At 37.4% G+C, this 20,330-nt stretch overlaps 1 protein-coding gene across 2 annotated transcripts; it reads left to right on the forward strand.

Moving 5' to 3' along the window:
- Positions 1-18,488: 18,488 nt before the first annotated feature.
- On the forward strand, positions 18,489-19,842 carry LOC103439032 (cyclin-U2-1-like). 2 transcript variants are annotated; one of them, XM_008377583.4, is made up of 2 exons: positions 18,489-19,322; positions 19,442-19,842. In XM_008377583.4, exons 1-2 carry the CDS (start codon positions 18,895-18,897, stop codon positions 19,704-19,706), a joined length of 693 nt encoding a protein of 230 aa, XP_008375805.3. In that variant the 5' UTR covers positions 18,489-18,894; the 3' UTR covers positions 19,707-19,842. The 2 variants fall into 2 exon arrangements, with proteins under 2 accessions (XP_008375805.3, XP_008375806.3); XM_008377584.4 differs by having other exon boundaries at positions 18,776-19,307.
- Positions 19,843-20,330: the final 488 nt, after the last annotated feature.

The following is a 20,330-nucleotide window of genomic DNA, read 5'->3' on the forward strand; positions in this document are numbered from 1 at the left end:
TTAATTTAAATTACCAAGAAAAACATTTGAATTTTGATGCATAATAAGAAGCACACCTTAACTACAATAAATTTTAAAGCACTTGAAAGTCTTTTGGTAGTTTACCATTATACCATATGTGAAAATAGGGCAGGAAATGTGTTTCATGATGTGGAATTCAGAACCCAATAAATATTTTGGTGAAAACCCAAAACAATCTATAAGGCCATCTCCAACTAAAAGGGTTAAATATAGTCCCGTCTAGAATTATAGCCCTGCGAAAATTTATTTTTAAATGAACTGTGGTAGGTCATACTCATATATTATCTCCAACTGAGGAGGCTAGATTAACATAGCCCTCTCAATAATTTATTACTATACTTTAATTTTTTTGATTAGTTTAATTAAACTACTGTTGGATGTTTTCAAATCTAACTATTGAATTTGAAACAATTATTATAATTCAGCAACTGCCCCCCCTGCCCCCACAAAAAGGGCTATGCGGAGGGCTACATTTAGCCAGCCTAATATCCTTTTGGCCAAATAATGGCCTAGTGGGCTCCATAAAATTATAGCGCAACTATCGGTTGTATATAAGTTCTTGAGAAAATCTGATCATTTTTTAGCTTTCGGACATTTAATCCCTTTTTCTTTAAAATAAATCTCCAATGAAGGCCAAGAGGAATCTACCCAAAAAGATTGAGGGGCCGAATTCTTGGGAGCTTGCTACATTTGGCCCATTTGGTAGGAATGGGTTACCACTGTTCATGGGTTCCATGAAATACAAAAGCAGCCTGGACAACACAAGATGTCGATTGGTGCTGTGGGTTGCATGTTTTGTCATGCACCCAAATTGTTTTTTCCACAAGATCAGGCACACTATTAAATCCAATGGTTCAGATAAAAAGATATGTTATGCAGCATTGGAGAAGAAAAATTATAACCATGCACTAATCATTTATAATCTATATTGTTAGTGTGCTATTAAGAATGGTGACTTTATGTAGCCAAACCATTAGATATGGCCTAAGTATAGGGCTCTTAGCTCAATCCATTGTCACCTAATGCCCCACCTCCCTTCTTCCCTAAAAAGAGTCATCAACCTAGTCCTGCTTGATATGCAGGAGAATGAGTCTAATGCAATGCTAATAGCGAGTTTTATTCCCACATTAAGGATCGCAACTTTCGGCGGTCCCTCGGTCTATGATCTTGTATTTTCATTCTTTTCGTATTAAGTCGTGTATGCCTTATCCTAAGCTTGGATTTTAAGATCTATTAGAAACCTAGGATGGGCTTAGTTTGAGGGCAACCAGGCACTGCTGTTAGTAGTCTGGTAATAATGGGCCTATAATTCACAGAGGCATGAATTGGGTCAATGCTAGGCTTCACTAGAAAGCTAGGTTTTTCATCAAATAAGGACGCATAATGTGGGCTTCACTTTTTGATCTGGTAGTGTTGGTTTAGTTTAGTTTTATGTTTGGGCTTTGACCCGTTATTGTACTCCCACCAAAAGTAGTAATAAGTAGACTATAGTTTGTTCCACATGCTAAAAATAGTTGAAAAATGCTCTAATATACCGCTATTAAAATTCAAAACAATTGGAATACAACTTAAGCAAGTAACGTATTCAATTTTTTTTCCTCCAAGGCATTCATTCACGTTGAGCATGTTGTAGAATACAGTCCCATATCAGACAACTAACAAAATAATATACAACTTATTTATGAGGTTCACTACTAAATATCATTGTGACTTTTTGTAATTAATCTCATTGAGTTAAGACAATATAATGTGGTTGGTGGACCAAGTTATTCTTGCGACACATCCTGACCCTATTTATTTGGTTCGAACTTGCTTCCTTAAGGGTAATGACTGAATGTTTGGGTCATTAAAAAGATTGGTGGTGCCTCCTGATAGGATTTTTACCACTTATTTTCTACCACATGCACAAAAAGGGTTAAAACACCTAAAATACTTGCAATAGAAACAAGATTATCGTCGCATAGTTGGCTCTAGTAAGGTCATTTTTCATAGGGATTATTGTAAAAAATTTATATCTTAAAACCAATTCGTACTACGATCTAGTGGCACTACTAGAAATTATAATTTTGCCAACAAATTATAAGCCGAATACTCACGCCAGAACCAATTTAATTTGTTGGCTGAATACTCACGCCATAACCAATTTACAACGCCAATCTTAGCTGAGAAAATTGGAACATTAGCCGATGATCATTTTGTAGGCGTAAATTCGACGCCCTGACGAATTTTGTTTTGACAGGTAAACTCTGGTGGGAACTGTTCCCGCTGTATTGAAATATTAGCCGACGATGTGAGGCAACAAAATATTTCATTAGAAAATTGATAAGAGAGGCAACAAAGTGTGTCATCGGCAAATTGATAATAACTCTACGTGATAAGAACAAACTTATCAAATTCCCAAGGCAATCCTAACCTATTTTGTCGGTTCACATCCCCCAAATGCTCATGATCTCCCTCCCATATTCTTCCTAATCCTATTTTGTTGGTTCACATCCCCCAATTGCTCATGTTCTCCCTCCCATAATATTTCTATTCCTATTATGTTGGTTCACATCCCCTAATTCCTCATGATCTCCCTCCCATATTCTTCGCTCTCACCGCGCCATCCAATTTCACTTTCGTAAGAATTCCTATTTATCGTGTAACAACTTGGCATGGTCTTTCCCACTCAGAAACAATTTTGACGATCCTAAATCTCTTAAGTTTATATATTGGAATAAAATCACACCTCATTTTTTATTTTGTCAGGTGAACTTCAACTTGGACACCAATATTAAAGAACATTATGACTCTATTGATAGACTCATGTCTAAACGATACAAGGAGTTCAAGTATGAGTTACATGTATACTTTTTAGAGTGGGAATTGGCTGAGGAGGCAATGGAAAATCCTTCGAAAGAGATGGACTCAAGACCTGGGGAACCTGGATAGTTGGAGTTTTTATGCGAACATTTTCAGTCAAAGAAGTTTCTGGTATTGTTTTAGTTGATTCATGCATGCATTTGGTCTTAATTTTTTGTTAAGTATATGGCACTAGCTAAAAAACTGTTATTGTGGTGAAATATAGAAACAATTAGAGGGTAACAAAAAAAATCGAGCCCAAAAGAAGTATGAGCATCACGCTGGTTCATGCCCACTTGCCTACATAGTGGAGGAATGTACATAGGTTAAGCAATGAATGTTTTAATGCTATGTTTGTAGCAAATTAGAATTTGGCGTATACGTTTTGAGTATGAGGGATAAGGACTTTTGACTGAATATAATGTTTTGTTATTTAAGAATCTAGTTGCTAGCTTGATCCATTTTTATGGCTACTTAATTTCTGCCATTTATAGTTGATCTTATATATTGATCATTACTATCTTTGAACCTAAACTAATAAATGGCAGGGGGGTTCCCAATTCCCTGAGATTGTTACCTTTGAGATTGCTTATGCTGGGAAGAACAAAAAATGGACCAATGAGACTGCCAAGTCCAAATTTGTAAGTATAAAATTGTATATTTTTTTAGTTTTGCATAATAAAAGAAGCTATAAATTTTTATGTGCTTGGAGATGTCGATACTAGAGAATTAGAATTTTATGGAAAGTTGACTAGTGTCATTGAATTGTTATATAAGCAGGGGTATAAACTGGTGTTACTTAAGTGCCACTGGTTCAATACATACCTTTCTAGATGAGGGAGTATGAAGCACGACTACCTCTTAATATCAGTCAACACAAACACTCATTGGTATGATAATGATCCTTATATTCTTGCCACTTAAGCCAAGCAAGTGTTTTATGTGGCTGATCCTAAGGCAGGTAATGGTTGGAAAGTAATTCAAAGAATTCAACATAGAAATGTATGGGATATTCCGAAAAAGGGGGACTCTGAGGGTGATAATAGCAATGATGATGTGACATACCAAGAGAACTCTTCATCAGACATTCCCGATACGGCACATTTATAACACAATGATGAAACTTTGACTCTGTACTGCTTGGAAAACGTTCCTCCAGTTGCAGTTGAGATTGACTCCATCATTACAGATCTTGGGGCTCTTCCCTAGAATTGATGAAAATGAATTCATTTACAATTATAATGAAGAAAGTAGTACATATAATGATGACTACATAAGCAATGAGGAAAATAGTACTCATGATGCTGATAGTTCAAGCAGTACTATTGATGACGATAGTGATCTGGATTATTAGTAAGTCAGTATTTAGTTTGCTCATTGTGTTTTTGTCTAAATAATTTCGTCATTTGTCTATGCATTTTCCTTACCACATTAGTTTGCTAACTTATTTGTTTGTTTTTGTATTCGTTTTCCACCTTTTTATTGGAAAATGAAATAATTGTATTTGCTTTGATTGAATCGCACTTGTTGATGAAAAACATGTTCTTGACTGAACTATTTCATTTGGGTTTGAGTTTATGATCTAGGTTTCCACTTTTTGATTGATTTGGGTATCCATTTGTATAATATTGGTGAAAACAATGTCCTTTTGCTTTAATTCCAAATTTCCAATATAATTTTTCGATATTGTGGTTCAGGTTTGACATATTTGATTTTCCTTTCTATAACACTTGCAGGTTGTCTATGGCTAAGTGGAATTCTAGGCTAGATAGCTTACAACTGGTATCAGCCAGGCATGGAGACCAATGTGAGGATCATTCACGCCTGGTAATTTTGATATTTGAGGATTAATTTGATTAGTAGATGTCTATGTCTTCTTGTTTACACTGATAAAGATTATAAACAGTGGTGAATTAGGACGCTTTTGTATAGTTTATTTATGTTTTCAGGCGCATATGCTTATGTTCTAGAGTTATAATCTACTTAGCTAGGTGATTGGTATTGTTATGTTTATATAAATTATAGACCTTTCAAGGATTTATATCATCTACTTATGATTTAATTGCTAAGGCTACTACTCCTAGTCTCGAAAGTCTCTCCCTGTTTCCTTCTTTTTCTCTGGAATAAATGGTCAAATCCTTGCTTGAATATGACTTCTCTAACTATCACATCCCAGTCTCAACTCCGCCGTAGCACGATATCATCCGCTCTAGGCTTCCCATTCCTTTACGATTTTGTTTCTGGGAACTCAGACGAGAACTTCCCAGTGGGTCACCCATCCTAGGTTGCTCTTGCCTGAACTCGTTTAACTTTGGAGTTCCGATGGAATCCGAACCCAGTGAATTCCCAAAAGGCCTCGTGTTATAGGGAGGGGAGCAAATACATATAAGGCACATCAATCTCTCTCCGTTGGTTGACGTGGGATCTTACAATCCACCCCACTTAAGGGGAACCCGACATCCTCCCCAGCACATCCGTACTGAACGGCAGAGTGGCTCTAATACCAAATTGTCACATCCTAGTCTTGACTTCGCTGTAGCATGATATATTGTCCGCTCTGAGCTTACCATTTCATCACGGTTTTGTTTCTGGAAACTTAGATGAGAACTTCCCAGTGGGTCACCCATCTTAGGATTGCTCTCGCCCGAACTCGCTTAACTTCAGATTTCCAATGGAATCCGAAGCCAGTGAGTTCCCAAAAGGCCTCGTGCTATAAGGAGGGGAACATGTAAATATAAGGCACATCACCCCCTCTCTGTTGGTCGATGTGGGATCTTACACTAACCCTTTCGTTATTTGAATTGGAATGTTGAAGATGTGGCACACCAAAACCATAAAAATATGAATTCTGAAACTTTTAGGATAGTCTTAAACTCTTATAGAAGCTTTACTTTTGCTTTGCACGTTTTCTTTAATTAAAACTTGTAAACCCGAAATCACCTTGCAAATAATGCGTAAGCTTAGCTGACAGACATCCTGTACGAAAGTCGCTATAACGTCTTCTAGGGAACTTGGAATCATGAACCGTAAAATTCCTTTGAAAGCTAACTTACATATCTTTTCAATGGTATAAGGCTCAACACCTGGTTCCTTCTGAGAAAGTACAATTTAACTCATAAAGTTGGCTGATCTGCACAGATAGTTCCTATTCATTTCAATCGAACAAGTCCTCTGTTTTCTTCTTTCTTCATCTTCACTCTTCAAACCTAAGAAATACATAAACTAAGTGAAATAAATAAAATATTGAATTGCATTTACAAGATAACTTAGTAACATAATGACATTAAAATAGTAGTAAAGTAAAAAATAACAAAGAAAAAAAATTCAATATGTCTTATCTCTACTTTCTTATATGACATGTAATAAAGACCATATGATCATGCTGCCTTGTTTACAAAGTGTGAGAATCATGTTGCCTTGCTGTTTATAATGTTCATCTTGTTGTTTACAGTGATGAAGGACATATAAGTAGTTGATGCTAACTTGATTATTACCTGGTATCTATTAAACATGTAATTTTGCTAGGTTGTGATGCTGCATGGCATTGGTAAGTTAACTTGATTAGTAGATATCTTTATCTTGTTGTTTACACATTGATGGTTTCATAAGTTATTTGTTTAGAAATACCACACTAGTGTGGCCTTGCGTTTCCTTAGTGTCAATGATATTCAGCACCCTTAACATTTGCTAATCAAGTTTTTTAATTTGTCTTTCTTCTATAGTTGTTTGATACTGGAATGTTTCATGATGATCCTCACCGTTTCTCGATTTCATTATGCTGCATTTCAACGTGATGAGGACTATAGTGAGAATGGTGATACTTAAGGATATTTTATCTATATTATAGTAATGTCGAAATGAAAACATAGATATTTTTGTATTTTGTAACTGAACCAAATTGTGAACCTTACATTAGTTTATATTACATGAATTTTTGTGTTGTCCCTACATTAATTCTTCATTCACGCCCCTTCTCGATCTCTTAAACTTGCTTGTTTGTGATGGTTAAAAATATTATTAAAAAAAAACAAAATGCGAATAAAAATCAGAAAATATTGGACTTGACATGTTTTGTCAGCACAAAAATAATTAGCCGACAAATGTTTTTGTTCACAAAAGATTCAACCAACCAATTATTTTTTCTACACAAGTAATTTGAGCCAACAAACTAGTTTGGTGGCATAGGACTTCGCAGCCGAAAAATCATTTTGTCGCCACAAGATTACTCAGCCAACAAAATGTTTCGTCGCGACAAGATCACTAAGTCGACAAATAACTTTGTTGCGAAAAAACAACCTGTGCTGACAAAATACTTTGTCGCAAAGTTGTTTTGGTGACAGGCATAGTTTGACGGCTGAGATTTGCTGCCTTAAAAATGAGCCGACGAAATATCAAGATTCGTTGGGAGAGATCTTGTGCGACAAGCTTTTAGCGACAAAATTGCCAACAAATTTTTCATTGGGAAAGGCTATTTGCCGACAAATTTTGACTTTTGCCGACAAACTAATTTTGTCGGCAAAGTGAAAATTTATAGTAGTGTGGTATTCTTCTTTACTTGTAAGTGAGAGGTCTTAAGTTCGATTCTCGTCAAAGGCGAATTCGAACAACTTTATTGCTAACCCATTGTGAGTCTTAGCCCACTCCTCCACCCCCTTACTGTAGATGATTAATATCGTTTGTTCAGGAAAAAAAAACCAATTCATAATTAATTCTTTGAAAACAAAGTTTAGGAAAGCTTGATTTTATAACGAAATAATAAAAATAAATTTTAAGGAATTGGCAATATATAGGAAATATAAACTCAAACAAAATGGTTTTGAAAATCAACTTAAAAGACGGTTCCGCCATTACCTTAACAATCCTATATAGTTCTTCCAATTACTTATGAATTACTCGTGCATATTTTGAAGGTTATGAAACAAAATAATTACCAAAACATATTAAGAAAAGGTACAACATATAATATAAAATCAACTCATCAACTCCAATGAGGGAATAATAAATGACTAGCTCTGGTATAATGAATTGACCAATTCCCACTGTGGGAATTGGTGTCTCATGTGACCCCGTGTGGGTCACTTGTGAGGGAGCGTGTTGGACAATAGAGTCCTACATAGGACATATAACAAAATAATATATAACTTAGATTTGGGAGGTTCACCACTAAATATCATCAACGTTTTTTGTGGTAAAACTCAGTAATAAAGAAGGAAGAAGTGAGAATAGGATTTGAGAAATTGAACTCCAAAGAATGCAATTGATAGTTTTCAGAAGAGGCATGCCTACAAATATGCAAGAAGAGAGAACAAAATATGTTGCACATGGACTCTTGAAGATCAGAAATTGCTTATTTTCTAAGTGACGGTGTTACTAATTTCTTGAGCCTAAAAATCTTTAGCACGTGGTCCCATTTTATTTTGTTCTTTTCTTCTCGGGTTTTCCTGGTTATTAGCTTGGGTCACCTTGACGCTACATAAAATGGGATCAAAGAGTGAATTTTATATAAAACCTTCTCTGATTTACAAAACCATGATTTCAATTTGGTGTCAGTTGCTAAATCCATTATTTATTTTTGTCCATATATTTTTGTCCATATATCACAAAAAACCAAATCTTTAATTATTGTGGAAAAAAAATATCTGAAGTCGCAAAATCTCGGAGGATATTGTGCCCCATTATTTTTTCTGAGAGGACCCATTGACTTGCTTTCAGGTACCAACACAAAATTCCATATGTTCATGCATTTTAGGTTCAGCCCCGACTTTCTTCTTTATATATTAGTGTTTTTGCGGTTTATTAATCCATGATATATTAGTAAATTGGAATTATCGTGTAATGTTCCATAGATCTTTGCAGCAAAATCTGTCCATCTTAGTAGGGGACATGAAAATGTATAAAAAGATTGGTCTAGTTTGATGCGGTTTTTTCCTTGTTATATTGTGCATAATAAGCAATCATACATATGCTATTTAGATTAAAAGATAAACGTGGTGATTGGACATACTTACAATGGTACTTTTAACAATAAATTTATGCAACACAAGTAGATTAAACAAAACTAGATAACAAATTCATCGCAAATATATACTATCTTCGTATGCTTCTGAATCGAAAATGAGACATCATTTAACCAAGTGAAGACAATTTCTATAGGGCCAAAGGTAGTAAGTTTTTGTTTCTTACATCGTCTTTCATTTCGTCCTCCTCCATTACCATCATCTTTTCTCGCCAGTTTTCATCTCATTTCATCTCATTTCCTCTCATATACTTCAATTTATCTAAAGTGTGGAAGCAAATTTATGCCATCTTCTCTTTTGACGAAAATGCACCTGCAAAATAATAACATCTAAGATTAAGGCTAAAAGCCTCATGCACCTACAATGAATGGGGGGCTTTGGCTAAAGAATCTTTGCTGCCAAAGTTAGAATTCTAAAAAGAAGGTATTTAGAAGTTTGTGGGTAGCAAATAGCCTAGCATTTTAATGGGATACGAGCGGTATTTATAGGAGAGTGGTAGGCCCTTTGGTTGGAGAGTGGCCGGCCATATATGGTGTAATTAGGTGAATAATTGCAAGTCATTATGTGGAATAATATCTTGCAATTAACATGTCAATTATTCCTAATTTAAATAACAAGTTTTTGGAGTTACCTTTTGAATAAAATCAATAAGGGATTGATGAGGAGGGATGAGAGGAATATGAAATAAATTCCAAATTGATCACCTCTAACTATTCCTTGATTGAGTCATTATTGTCCATTGCATGCGCGTGGGAATTCTGGTGTGCCTTGAGGGTCTAAAAATCCACGTGTCACTTCCATGATTTTTGGGATTATTTTTTGTTCCACAAATGCCCTCACGCCTGCTGAGCTGCTTGCAGGAAAGGGCAATAGGTGTAGAGATCTCTAACTTTGATGCAGATTCCCACTTGGACTTGGAATTAGATTCTCCTAGGAAAGGGAAATAAATCGCCACCAAAGCCGATTTAAGTCTACCTTAAGTAGGGGATTAAATCAACTTTGGAGGGCAATTATTTATCCCTACAAGAAATAGAGAAAGCCAGAGGATATTTGTTCCCCCTTCCCTAGCATTCTTTTTCGCTTGCTTGTGCAAAGAACCATTTTCTGTTGATTTCTTTGTCTTGCAAAGAACTTAATTTTCTTTGTCTTCTTCTTTAGTGGTGCTGTCATGGGGTAGTTGTCGAGGTGGTGCGGCACGTCGGCTGGTGAGGACTAGGAGTCAGCTTGGCATGGGTTGAGGAGGTGGTGTGGCAGGGGCCACATTTTGTTTAGAGCCAAGGGTTGGCTCAGTATGGGTCAAGGAAGTGGTGTGGCATGGGCCATGGTTTAGGCTGCTCCAGGAGCAGTTGCGCAACTGAGGCCATGGGTTGAGGCGTTGGGGGTGCAGTGCTAATACGTTAGCTTGCTTACTAGACCTTTAGTTGAGAAGAAATCATTCAATTGCTAAAGAGGGGTCAAAGCCTACTCATTCTGCTGCTGCCATGTTTGTGCTACTTGCTAAGAAGAATGAAACTGCTTAAGTTTGATTTCTCAATTGTCGTAGTTGGAGCAATCGACGATGGTGCTGCCAAGATCGAAGTTGTTGTAAATGAAGTGTAGGGTGAGCAAACTACTGAGAATGAAGTGGCTATTAAAGGTGGGATGGTTGTTGAAGAGCCCAATGTCATCCAAGCTGCTAAATAAGTAGTCTTCTTTGTTTAGCTTGTGTCGGATTTCGGCGACCTTTGTATAATTTTATCAATTTGCTAGAAATTTAATAAACTAATTTTGCTTTACTCTATCTTTGTTTTTCTTGAAACTTTGCTTGCTTAAAGAGTCTTGTAAAAGTTTTAGCCATAAAATCATCAGTTGGGCACGTTGCTTCGAAAAAGGCTGACGATTCCACATAGTCGTTATGGCCGTGAGTTTAAGCTTATTGGGGCGTCAAGTTGTTGAGTTCATCGTCGGCTACTGCCTCTTGACCATTTTCTACTTAGCTGGTCTTCAAGTATTCGATCATATGAGCTGCGTGGCCTGCATAATAACATGATAAAGATTTGTGGAATATGAAAATTGTCAACTAATCATATCAAAATGAGTAGTTGTGTGGAAATTCACGGGCAGTTTGCCGCTTTCCGTTGAAGAGTAAACCCAGATAGGGGTTGAGAATTAGTTTATCTTCTTGCATTGGAAAACAGACCTAGATGGGTGTCAGGGAATTGGTTTATCCTCTCGCACTGGAGAGCAAACCCAGATAGGTGTCATGGAATTGTCATGGAATTAGTTTATCATCTCGCACTGGAGAGCATACCCAGATGGGTGTTGGGGAGTTGGTTTACCCTCTCACATTAGAGAGCTTACCCAAATGGGTGACAGGGAATTGGTTTACCTTCTCGCATTGGAGAGCAATTAGTTTACCCTCTCGTACTAGATAGCTTACTCATATAGGTGTCAGGGGGATTGGCTTACCCTCCCACACTGGAAAGCAATTAGTTTACTCTCTCGTACTGGAGAGCAATTAGTTTACCCTCTCGCACTGGATATTATACCCAAATGGGTTTCATGGAATTAATTTACCCTCTTGGACTGGAGTGCATACCCGGATATGTGTCGGTAAGAGCGTACCTAGATGGGTGTCGGGGAATTAGTTTACCCTCACACACTGGATAACATACATAGATGGGTGTAAGGATATTGGTTTACCTTCTCGCACTGGAATGCATGGAAATCGTTGTGAGTGCAACTAAGGAAAGGTAGACTGCTAGACAACTGAAATAATCCTCAACTTGTGAGGTCTTGCTTAACGATCTGATTAAGACTTTGAACTGCTTGTGGAACCTATGTAAGGGTGTACGTGGAAGCGCAATGAATTGCTCTTAGACCTTATCGCGCCATCCTTGGATGTTTCGTCACGTGCTCTCTTGAGGCTTGGTTGGTGGTCAGGTGAGAATCTGAATGGATTGCAGTTTTCATCACTACTAGTAAAGCCTCGTAATTTGCTGGATGCTTTGATGTTTTAAAGTGTTGTGGGTTTAGTTGGCGTAGATAGGAGCCGTCTGGCAAGATCGACACGGTTAGGAGTCGTGGTGTAAGATTGGCACGGCTAGGAGCCGTGGTGCAAGATCGACATGGCTGGGAGCCGTGGTGACAAATCGAGGGTAACAGGGAATCGATAAGCAGGTAGAAACGGTTGTGAGCGCGGAGTTAGGGCCGACTTAGGCCAGGTTATCCATAGCAAGAGGAATCAGACCACTAGGTTCGCGATGCTCGGCTACTGGTGATGTGTTGCTTTAGTAATGAATCATCTGGAGTCATGGAAACAAGATCTGCCTCTTGGTGGTTGGGTTGGTGTCTCTTTTTGGTACTCGTGTGCCCCTGGTACGCCATGAGGTTGAGTTGCTGCATTTGTCTAAATATAAGTAATCTTTGTATCCGCCAATTTATGGGAATGGTTCCGTCTGCTTGATCTCATTAATGAAATGTGACCTGTTTATGTTGGTCATGTCTCGTCAGAGCGTTTCGTCAGTAACTTCGTTGTGCTGGAAATCAGGTAATCGTTCGATCAGGAACCTCTCTATTTTTTCCTGAATTTCCCTTTGTTGGGGTATCAGAGCTTTTGGCTACCCCCGGTCGTGACATGCTGGTCTAAGTTGTTATTCCCTATGTTCAGCTCATTTATGTTGCTGCTGCGGTGCATGTGGTATGTTCCTAGTAGGCGAACGAGTTACTCGTAGGCTGTCGGTTTAACTTGAGCCGAATTAAGTGACTGCTTTTCTCCGTCCGTCGTGCTGTTTGCTCAGATGTCAGGTGGAGGATGCTCCTTGTGAGCCTAGCCATAAATGAACACTTCGCCTGAAAGGTTGTCCATGTTGATTATTGAAATGTGGCCCCAACCGTGAATGTATGCTTGTTCGTGAGCCTAACCGGGAGTGCATGCTCCTCCACACGCTAAGACGAGTATATACTGCTAGAACACTTGGTTCGTGGCTGGTCGAGAGACTACCTGCCAAGAAGCTGCTAAAGAGGGTCGTCCTCTGCCCTTATCCTGCTTTGGGATACCTCGTCTGGGGTATGCTGCATCTCATTACGCTACAAAAATTGATTCACCAAGGTCGTCTGTTGCGCGAGGGTGCTCGTCAATTCTATGACTTGTTGAGACAAGTGTTGTTCGCTATGCTAGATAAAAAAGTTTGGATGATATGCGTTTCATTGAATAGTCGAAATGTAATGAACTCTAGGAGCAAGATTTGAGCTGGGATACGTCAAATCTGTAAAAAATGGAGTGAAAATACCCTAGGTTCAATTGTCGGTCCAGAAATCTAAAGCCGGGACGATTAAACTGATGTTGGACCAATCGGGATCGCTAGGTGGACCATGGGAACAGGTTGGGCCACGAAAACATGCTGAGCCACATGTAGGGCGCATAGGTGCTGTACTTTTTAGCTTGCTTGGCCTTGGCTTGAGGGTGCATTGGGCTATCATTGGGTGTAGGGCGCTTTTGGCTCATGTTAAGTCATGGCTTCGGCAACTACTCGTGCGGCTTGGGTCAGCTCGCCATGGACGTGGGCCTGTATGGGTTGGACTAGTGCTGGGCATTGCTGCCTTGGGCCTGCAGCTCCTGGGCTTGCTGGAGCGCAGTGATTTGGACTGCTTCGTGCTGGGTTAGCTGCTTGCTCACTGTAGGCAGAGGGTTCGCCATGGGCTACCACAGTGGTGCCCTGTAAAGGTAGTGCCGATCCTCTTGTCATCATGTTAAGCCTCATGGATCGTCGTGGTGGGACTATTTCTGAATTTCCCGTCATTGTACTTTTCTTTTACGTTTATTCAAAGAATTTTATAAAAAAATATAGGAATAAGAACGTATGAAAAATCTACAAATGAATGAGAAATGAGAAACCTTGAATGCGAAAGTTGTCTTCGAGTGCGTGAATCAAACTCTCAATGAAAGCACCAATTTGTGGATATAAATTTCCGCCATCTTCTCCTTTGACAAAAATGCTCCTACAAATAATAACACCTAAGATTAAGGCCAAAAGCCTCACGCGCCCATGATGAATGAGGGGGCTTTGGCCGAAGAATATTGATGCCAAAGTTTGAATTTTGAAAAGAATATATTTTGAAGTCTGTGGGTAACAAATGACCTAGCATTTTAGTGGGATGAGAGCGGTATTTATAGAAGAGTGGCCGACCCTTTGGGTGGAGAGTGGCCGGCCATATATGGTGTAATTGGGTGAATAATTGCAAGTTATTATGTTGAATAATATTTTGCAATTAACATGACAATTATTCCTAATTTAAATATGAAGTTTTGGGAGTTACCTTTTGAATAAAATCAATAAGGGATTGATGAGGAGCGATGAAAGGAATATGAAATAAATTTCATATTGGTCACTTTCACTCTTCCTTAATTGAGTCGTTATTGTCCGTTGTATGCACATGAGAATTTCGATGTGCCTTGAGGGTAATCTTGTCATTCTTGTCCAAAACTTCAAGTGTCACTTTCACAATTTTTTTTTATTATTTTTGGCTCCATATAAAGCACAAAAAATAAAACTACATATTAAAATGAAATATTATCAATCATGTCTTCAACATAAACTTTACTAATTAAATTCGGAGATAGACCCTGTGATATATGAGTATGAATTTTAAGATATTTAAAGATGAACGTTCATTAAGAATTATGAATATTCATTGTATTATATAACATATGAACCTTACGGCATTTGAATATGAATCTTATGAAATATATGAACATTATGATATCTCATTCGTATGAGTTTTGTGTTGATCATTTCACTCACCTGAAATGCCATCAAGAATGATAGTAATATCTCTGCACACTCCAATCTTGATCACAGTCTCTCATAATGTGGTTCAAGATTCTTGTGTGTATTGGTTTGAACAAAATATAAGAATTTTTCGGATATTTAATAGATGTGTCATAAATATCGACAACACCTGATGATTTTAACCTAAACTTAAGAGTTTCTCATGTTAGAGTATAATGTTGTATGGATTAGTTAGTTTAGTAAGTTTGTTAGGAAGTCTGTTAGAGTGACTAATTCACTATAAATACATACTCTTGTAATTACTTCAACATTAAGAAAACAATTCTGAAATCTCTTTTACCTTATTCTCTCTCTGTTCTCTACTACTCTCTCTCATAACTATAGTTTCTATTTCTTCATATTAACATGGTATCAAGAGCCAAAGAAGCTTAATAGCAAAATTTCTTTGATCCTTTGTTCATTGCTTCCGCTATCTATTTCTTTCTCCTACGATCTCTCTGGGATTTTTCCTCTATGATTTCCTTAAATTGGCATTTATTTGAGGCCTATAAGTTCCTTCCCATACCTCCATGTGTCCAAGTTCCGACTGCTGCTGCTATTGTTCCCGCGCTCATCCTCCGACAAATGTCTTTCTTCTCGACGCCCATAATTTTTAGGAATCTTGTTTCAGTTTCTAACTGACCATAAGGTATTAGTTGTGTCTTCTTTTTTCTTCTAGGCATCTCCGATTGCCCAATTCATCATTTTACAGTCAACAAAGTTTGGCACACTAGGTGTTTGATCTTTTGCCTCAATTAAATTTTATGCAATTTCTCAACATGGTCGTTGCAAATTAGTTACAAATCTTGAAATCACCAACTACTGGCTTGATTTCTTCGGTCTCTACATCCATTTCTGTCAAGTTGGATGAGACCAACTACCTTCAATGGCACTTTCTGTTGTAGTTGATGCTTGAGGTCCATGGCATTATGGGATTCGTTGACGGATCAAATTTGTGTCCTTCTCAGTCTGCAGCAACCTCTGCACATTCTATACTCACAAATGAGCCATCTGTTAACCCTAAATCAGATGAGTTTAAAGCATGAAAATCGCATGATTATGCTTTGATGTTGCTACTTACTGCAACTCTCTCTTCATCTGCTATTTCATGTGTAATTGGTAGCAAGAGTTCTCGAGAGATATGGGTTCGTCTTCAAAACCACTTTTTCTTACCAAGTACAAAAAGTAGTATAATCAAGTTACAGAGTGATCTTTACAACATGAAGAAAGGATCAGATTCAGTTTCCCAATATCTTCGAAGACTTAAAGAAGCAAGGGATGGACTTTTTGTTCTTAGTGTCACATTTGATGATGAAGACTTTGTGATCATTGCATTGAATGGACTACCTGCAAATTACAACACATTCAAGTGTGTAATCTGAGGGCGTGAGGGTGTCATTTCACTCAAGGACTTTTGTGCACAATTGCTCGCTGAAGAAGCCATTGTGGATTGTGCTTCTGTGACACCCCTTATGTCTGATGTGGTAACTCAATATGGTGATTGTGAGGCACAAGGTTCTTTCTTTCCTCTCTCTAGCTCTCAGTTGCATACTGGTTTTAATGATGGTTATCATGCTCAATACAAGTTTAGTTCATGCCAGTCAAGCTATGGCAATATTGTTGATGGTTATAATAGTGTGAACAAAACTTTCGATTCAAGAATCGTGGTAAAGGGAGGTTCCATTATGATAATGGTGCAACCTACAAGACTTTTCCTCTTTTTTCACTTGAAATTCTTGGCTCCCTTACATCTCCATATCATAATTCTTTGCCACCTAAAATTACTACATGTCAAATTTGTTCACAAAAGGGCCATCTTGCTGCCCATTGTTCTGCTCAAATTACTAACTCATCTATTACTCAAGATACAAACTTGCAGGATCAGCTTCGATTTTTTTATTCAATGGATTCCGTCGAGCAGGACTATGTTATGGTCAATTCCACAATGAAAACTGAGAAGCAGATAACTAGTTTTGGTGCAGAAAGTTCACAAACTAGTGGATCAGCTCAATTATTCACAAACTAGTGGATCAACTCAATTACCAACATCTTGTGATTCAACTCCATTACTGGAAATGCAAAGACCATCTATACTGCACCCTTCTACTAGGCTCCATCTGGTACATCAATTTGCACAGGTTCTTGCAAACATGTCGCAGGAAAAGTATAATGCAGGATTATTTCTCGAATTTTTTGTTCAACTTGTTGTTTTGGCCATATGGGAGAAATATATTCAAACTGCTACACATGAATTCAGAGGATATTATGTGTCTTGCTTATGCAATGGTGGCAATATATTTGATATTCAATTGGGTTACCATATGGGCATTTGTGATAAGTGAGGTGGCACCAGCAACCTCACTCTCCAATTGCCGGGAATACTGTGCTAATGTTCTTTGACAACCTGATGAAATACTACATTTGTGATGATACTGCTTCAACCTCATGATTGGGCCCCCCAATCTTGAGTTTGAGGGGGGATGTCAGAGTATAATGTTGTATGGATGAGATCTTGCCATTTGTAATTAGATTAGGTGGTTTGTTAGATTAGTTAGTTTGTTAGGAAGTCTGTTAGATTGACTAGTTCACTATAAATACATACTCTTGTAATTACTTCAACATTAAGAAAACAATTTTGAAATCTCTTTTACCTTATTCTCTCTCTGTTCTCTGCTACTCTCTCTCATAACTATGGTTTCTATTTCTTCATATTAACACGACATGAGGTGAAGTTTAGACTTCACTCCCTATTTTCATATCTTTTTATGATTTTCTGGATATTTCTATGAAAATATAGACCGTATCGAAGAAATTTAAACACTAGGTTACATAATCTACATCCAATAGAATGAAAGATACCAATTAGTACCATATAGTCCTGGCCCAACCTTCTTTAGTCATGGCCCAAGCTCTACTGACACGGATGCAAATTACGCAACCTATAAACAATGGAGAAAACATCACGAATAATGTAAAACAAGAGTAAGGCATTATAAACGCATATAAAATACCATTTTATTGATGAAGGATATCAATTTGGCCCAAGTATTTGTCAGGACTTTCACTTTCATCCTCACCGTTTTAATTTGGAAGTACTATTTTTGTACTCTAGCTAACATGACTAAACAATGCCCGGAAATTAATAGCAACTACAACAAAATGTTTTATTTTATTAAGTGGAGACGACTGTATAAATTTTAAAATGTCATTGTATTCTGTTTTATGCCAAGTCTATCATTAGTTTCAAGTACTCCATGTATTTTCTTATAGTTACTTTCAAAGTCTTTTTAGTTCTTTATCTATCCCTTTTGCTTTGAGCCTCCGTCTCAGAGTCGTATCTTCTAACCGATGCATATGTAAGCCTTCGGTTCACATGCTCAAATCATCTTAATTGATTTTCTTTCATCTTATCCTCAAATTCGGTCGCTTCTACTTTATTTTGGATATTCTTGTTCTTAATCTTACTATTTCTCGTGTGTCTATATATTTAACGAAGTATTTTCATCTCTATTACACTTATTAATGCCTTAAAATTAATTCTTTCATTTTTCTTTTCAAGAAGCAGAAAAGATATTGCCCGTACCAAGTTGAAAACCAAACCAAGATACATGTTGACACCGATGAGTCAAGGCGTTCATTGCACGTGTAACTACTACTACTCAGTACTCCAGTACAGTGCCACTTTGGATTTTGTACAATGTCACAAATCTCGAGGAAAAAGTCAATCTTTAAATGCCGTCTCGTTCTCTGGGTCCAAAACACCAACCCGAAACCCTACCACCTATCAATGCTCCTCCTCCCCTCCTCTTCACTTCCCATATGCCCTTCTTGTCCTTCCGACCAACTGTCGGCGAGAATATTATATAATTCATAACAGGGTATTTCTGAATAAATAAACAAGTAAAATAACACAGTGTATGTGTTTGTTTTAGGCTGAGCTGTTTGTTTTATATACAATGAGAAAGCTGAGCTGTTTGTTTGTACTTTCCCTTTACAATTTGGAGGCACACCTATTTTGTAGTTTGATTTCATCTTCAGCTTCCACCCACCTTCCAAATGTCTCGAACCAATGTCACTTGACTCTAGTCTCCATTTCCTACTTGTATATATATTCTCTCCCTCTAAACCTCTCTCACCACAAAAACCTCAAAATTTAAAGCCCTCTCTCTCTCTCTCTCTCTGGATCACATACATTTTACAGAAATATGGTTTCATCATCAGCATCAACTTCTCTGATGATCTCTCCAAGAAAACTTAGGTCAGATTTGTATTCTTACTCATACCAAGATGATTCAGAAACCCCACTAGTGGTTAATGTTCTTGCTTCTCTGATTGAGAGAAACATGGCAAGGAACCAGAGGATTGCCAAGAATTGCAGCAGCCCTTGGTACATGTCCAAGGACATGAAAAAGACTAGGATTTTTGAGTGTCATGAGGCTCCTGACCTGACAATTCAGTCATACTTAGAGAGGATTTTCAGGTACACAAGAGCTGGGCCGTCTGTGTATGTTGTTGCGTATGTGTATATTGATCGGTTTTGCCAGAACAATCCTGCATTTAAGATCAATGTCACTAATGTCCATAGGCTCCTCATCACAACTATTATGGTGGCTTCCAAGTACGTTGAAGACATGTTAGTCTCTCTCCCTTTCCTTAAGTTTCCGAGATCCTATGATTGATTCTCTCTTTCACAATATCGCTTATATGTGAACATAAGTTCTAATATGAAGTATACATTTTTTTTCTTGACAGGAATTACAGAAATTCATACTTTGCAAGAGTTGGGGGATTGACAACCAACGAATTGAACAAGTTGGAGCTTGAATTTTTGTTCTTAATGGGGTTCAAATTGCATGTGAATGTGAGTGTGTTTGAGAGCTATTGTTGTCACTTGGAAAGAGAAGTTAGCATTGGAGGAGGGTACCACATAGAGAGCACATTGAGATGTGCAGAAGAAATCAAAAGAAGGCAAAACGAAGAGAGAAGATACAATCAGTTTGCTGGTGTTTTGCTGTAGTTCAAATGAGGGATATTTCTTTACCCTTTTTTTTGGGGATTTTATCCTACCATTCTTCTGTAAATATTGGTTTATAATATTTGTGAAAATGTATTATTTGGGTGGTTCAGGTAAGCTAATACAGAGTGTTGTCCTATTTTTTTGGGTAAAGAAAAAGCACAATATTTAATTTCCAAATTGCCTAATTATTGGTAACTGTGAAATCAAAGTAGAAGGTCTGCAAACATATTTGGTATTTTTATTGTATAATGGAAAATTGGTTTGATGTGACATTTGAAAGTTTATAAAAAAAGACCATGAAAGTGATTGAATTCTCCAGCTAAAAACAATGTGCAGCGGCCACTAAACACATCTAATTAATAGATGGAGGTGTTGAGATTACTATAGAGTATGAGATATTTCAAATTTTTTAGTGTTAGATTTTTTATTAAAAAATACAACAAAATAGGAATTATTGTATTACTCCACATTATTGTAAAATTTTGTGGAGACGACACTCTCTTATTCTTATCGAATTGCTGCCGTCCGGTTGTTTTGGAACATTAGGGATACTGGATAAGTAAAAGGATTCCTTAGTTCTTTTTTACTTTTAATCTGGTGAGGTGAACAAGTAGACAAATGAAG

Source organism: Malus domestica, chromosome 07 (genome assembly GCF_042453785.1).
Source record: "Malus domestica chromosome 07, GDT2T_hap1".
Taxonomy (NCBI): domain Eukaryota; kingdom Viridiplantae; phylum Streptophyta; class Magnoliopsida; order Rosales; family Rosaceae; genus Malus; species Malus domestica.

Bases quoted from the DNA above. Each gene is read 5' to 3' on its own strand.
- LOC103439032 (XM_008377583.4), top strand. From the start codon at position 18,895: ATGGTTTCATCATCAGCATCAACTTCTCTGATGATCTCTCCAAGAAAA. The intron at 19,323-19,441 runs GTTAGTCTCTCT...TTTTCTTGACAG, and splicing joins TCCAAGTACGTTGAAGACAT to GAATTACAGAAATTCATACT.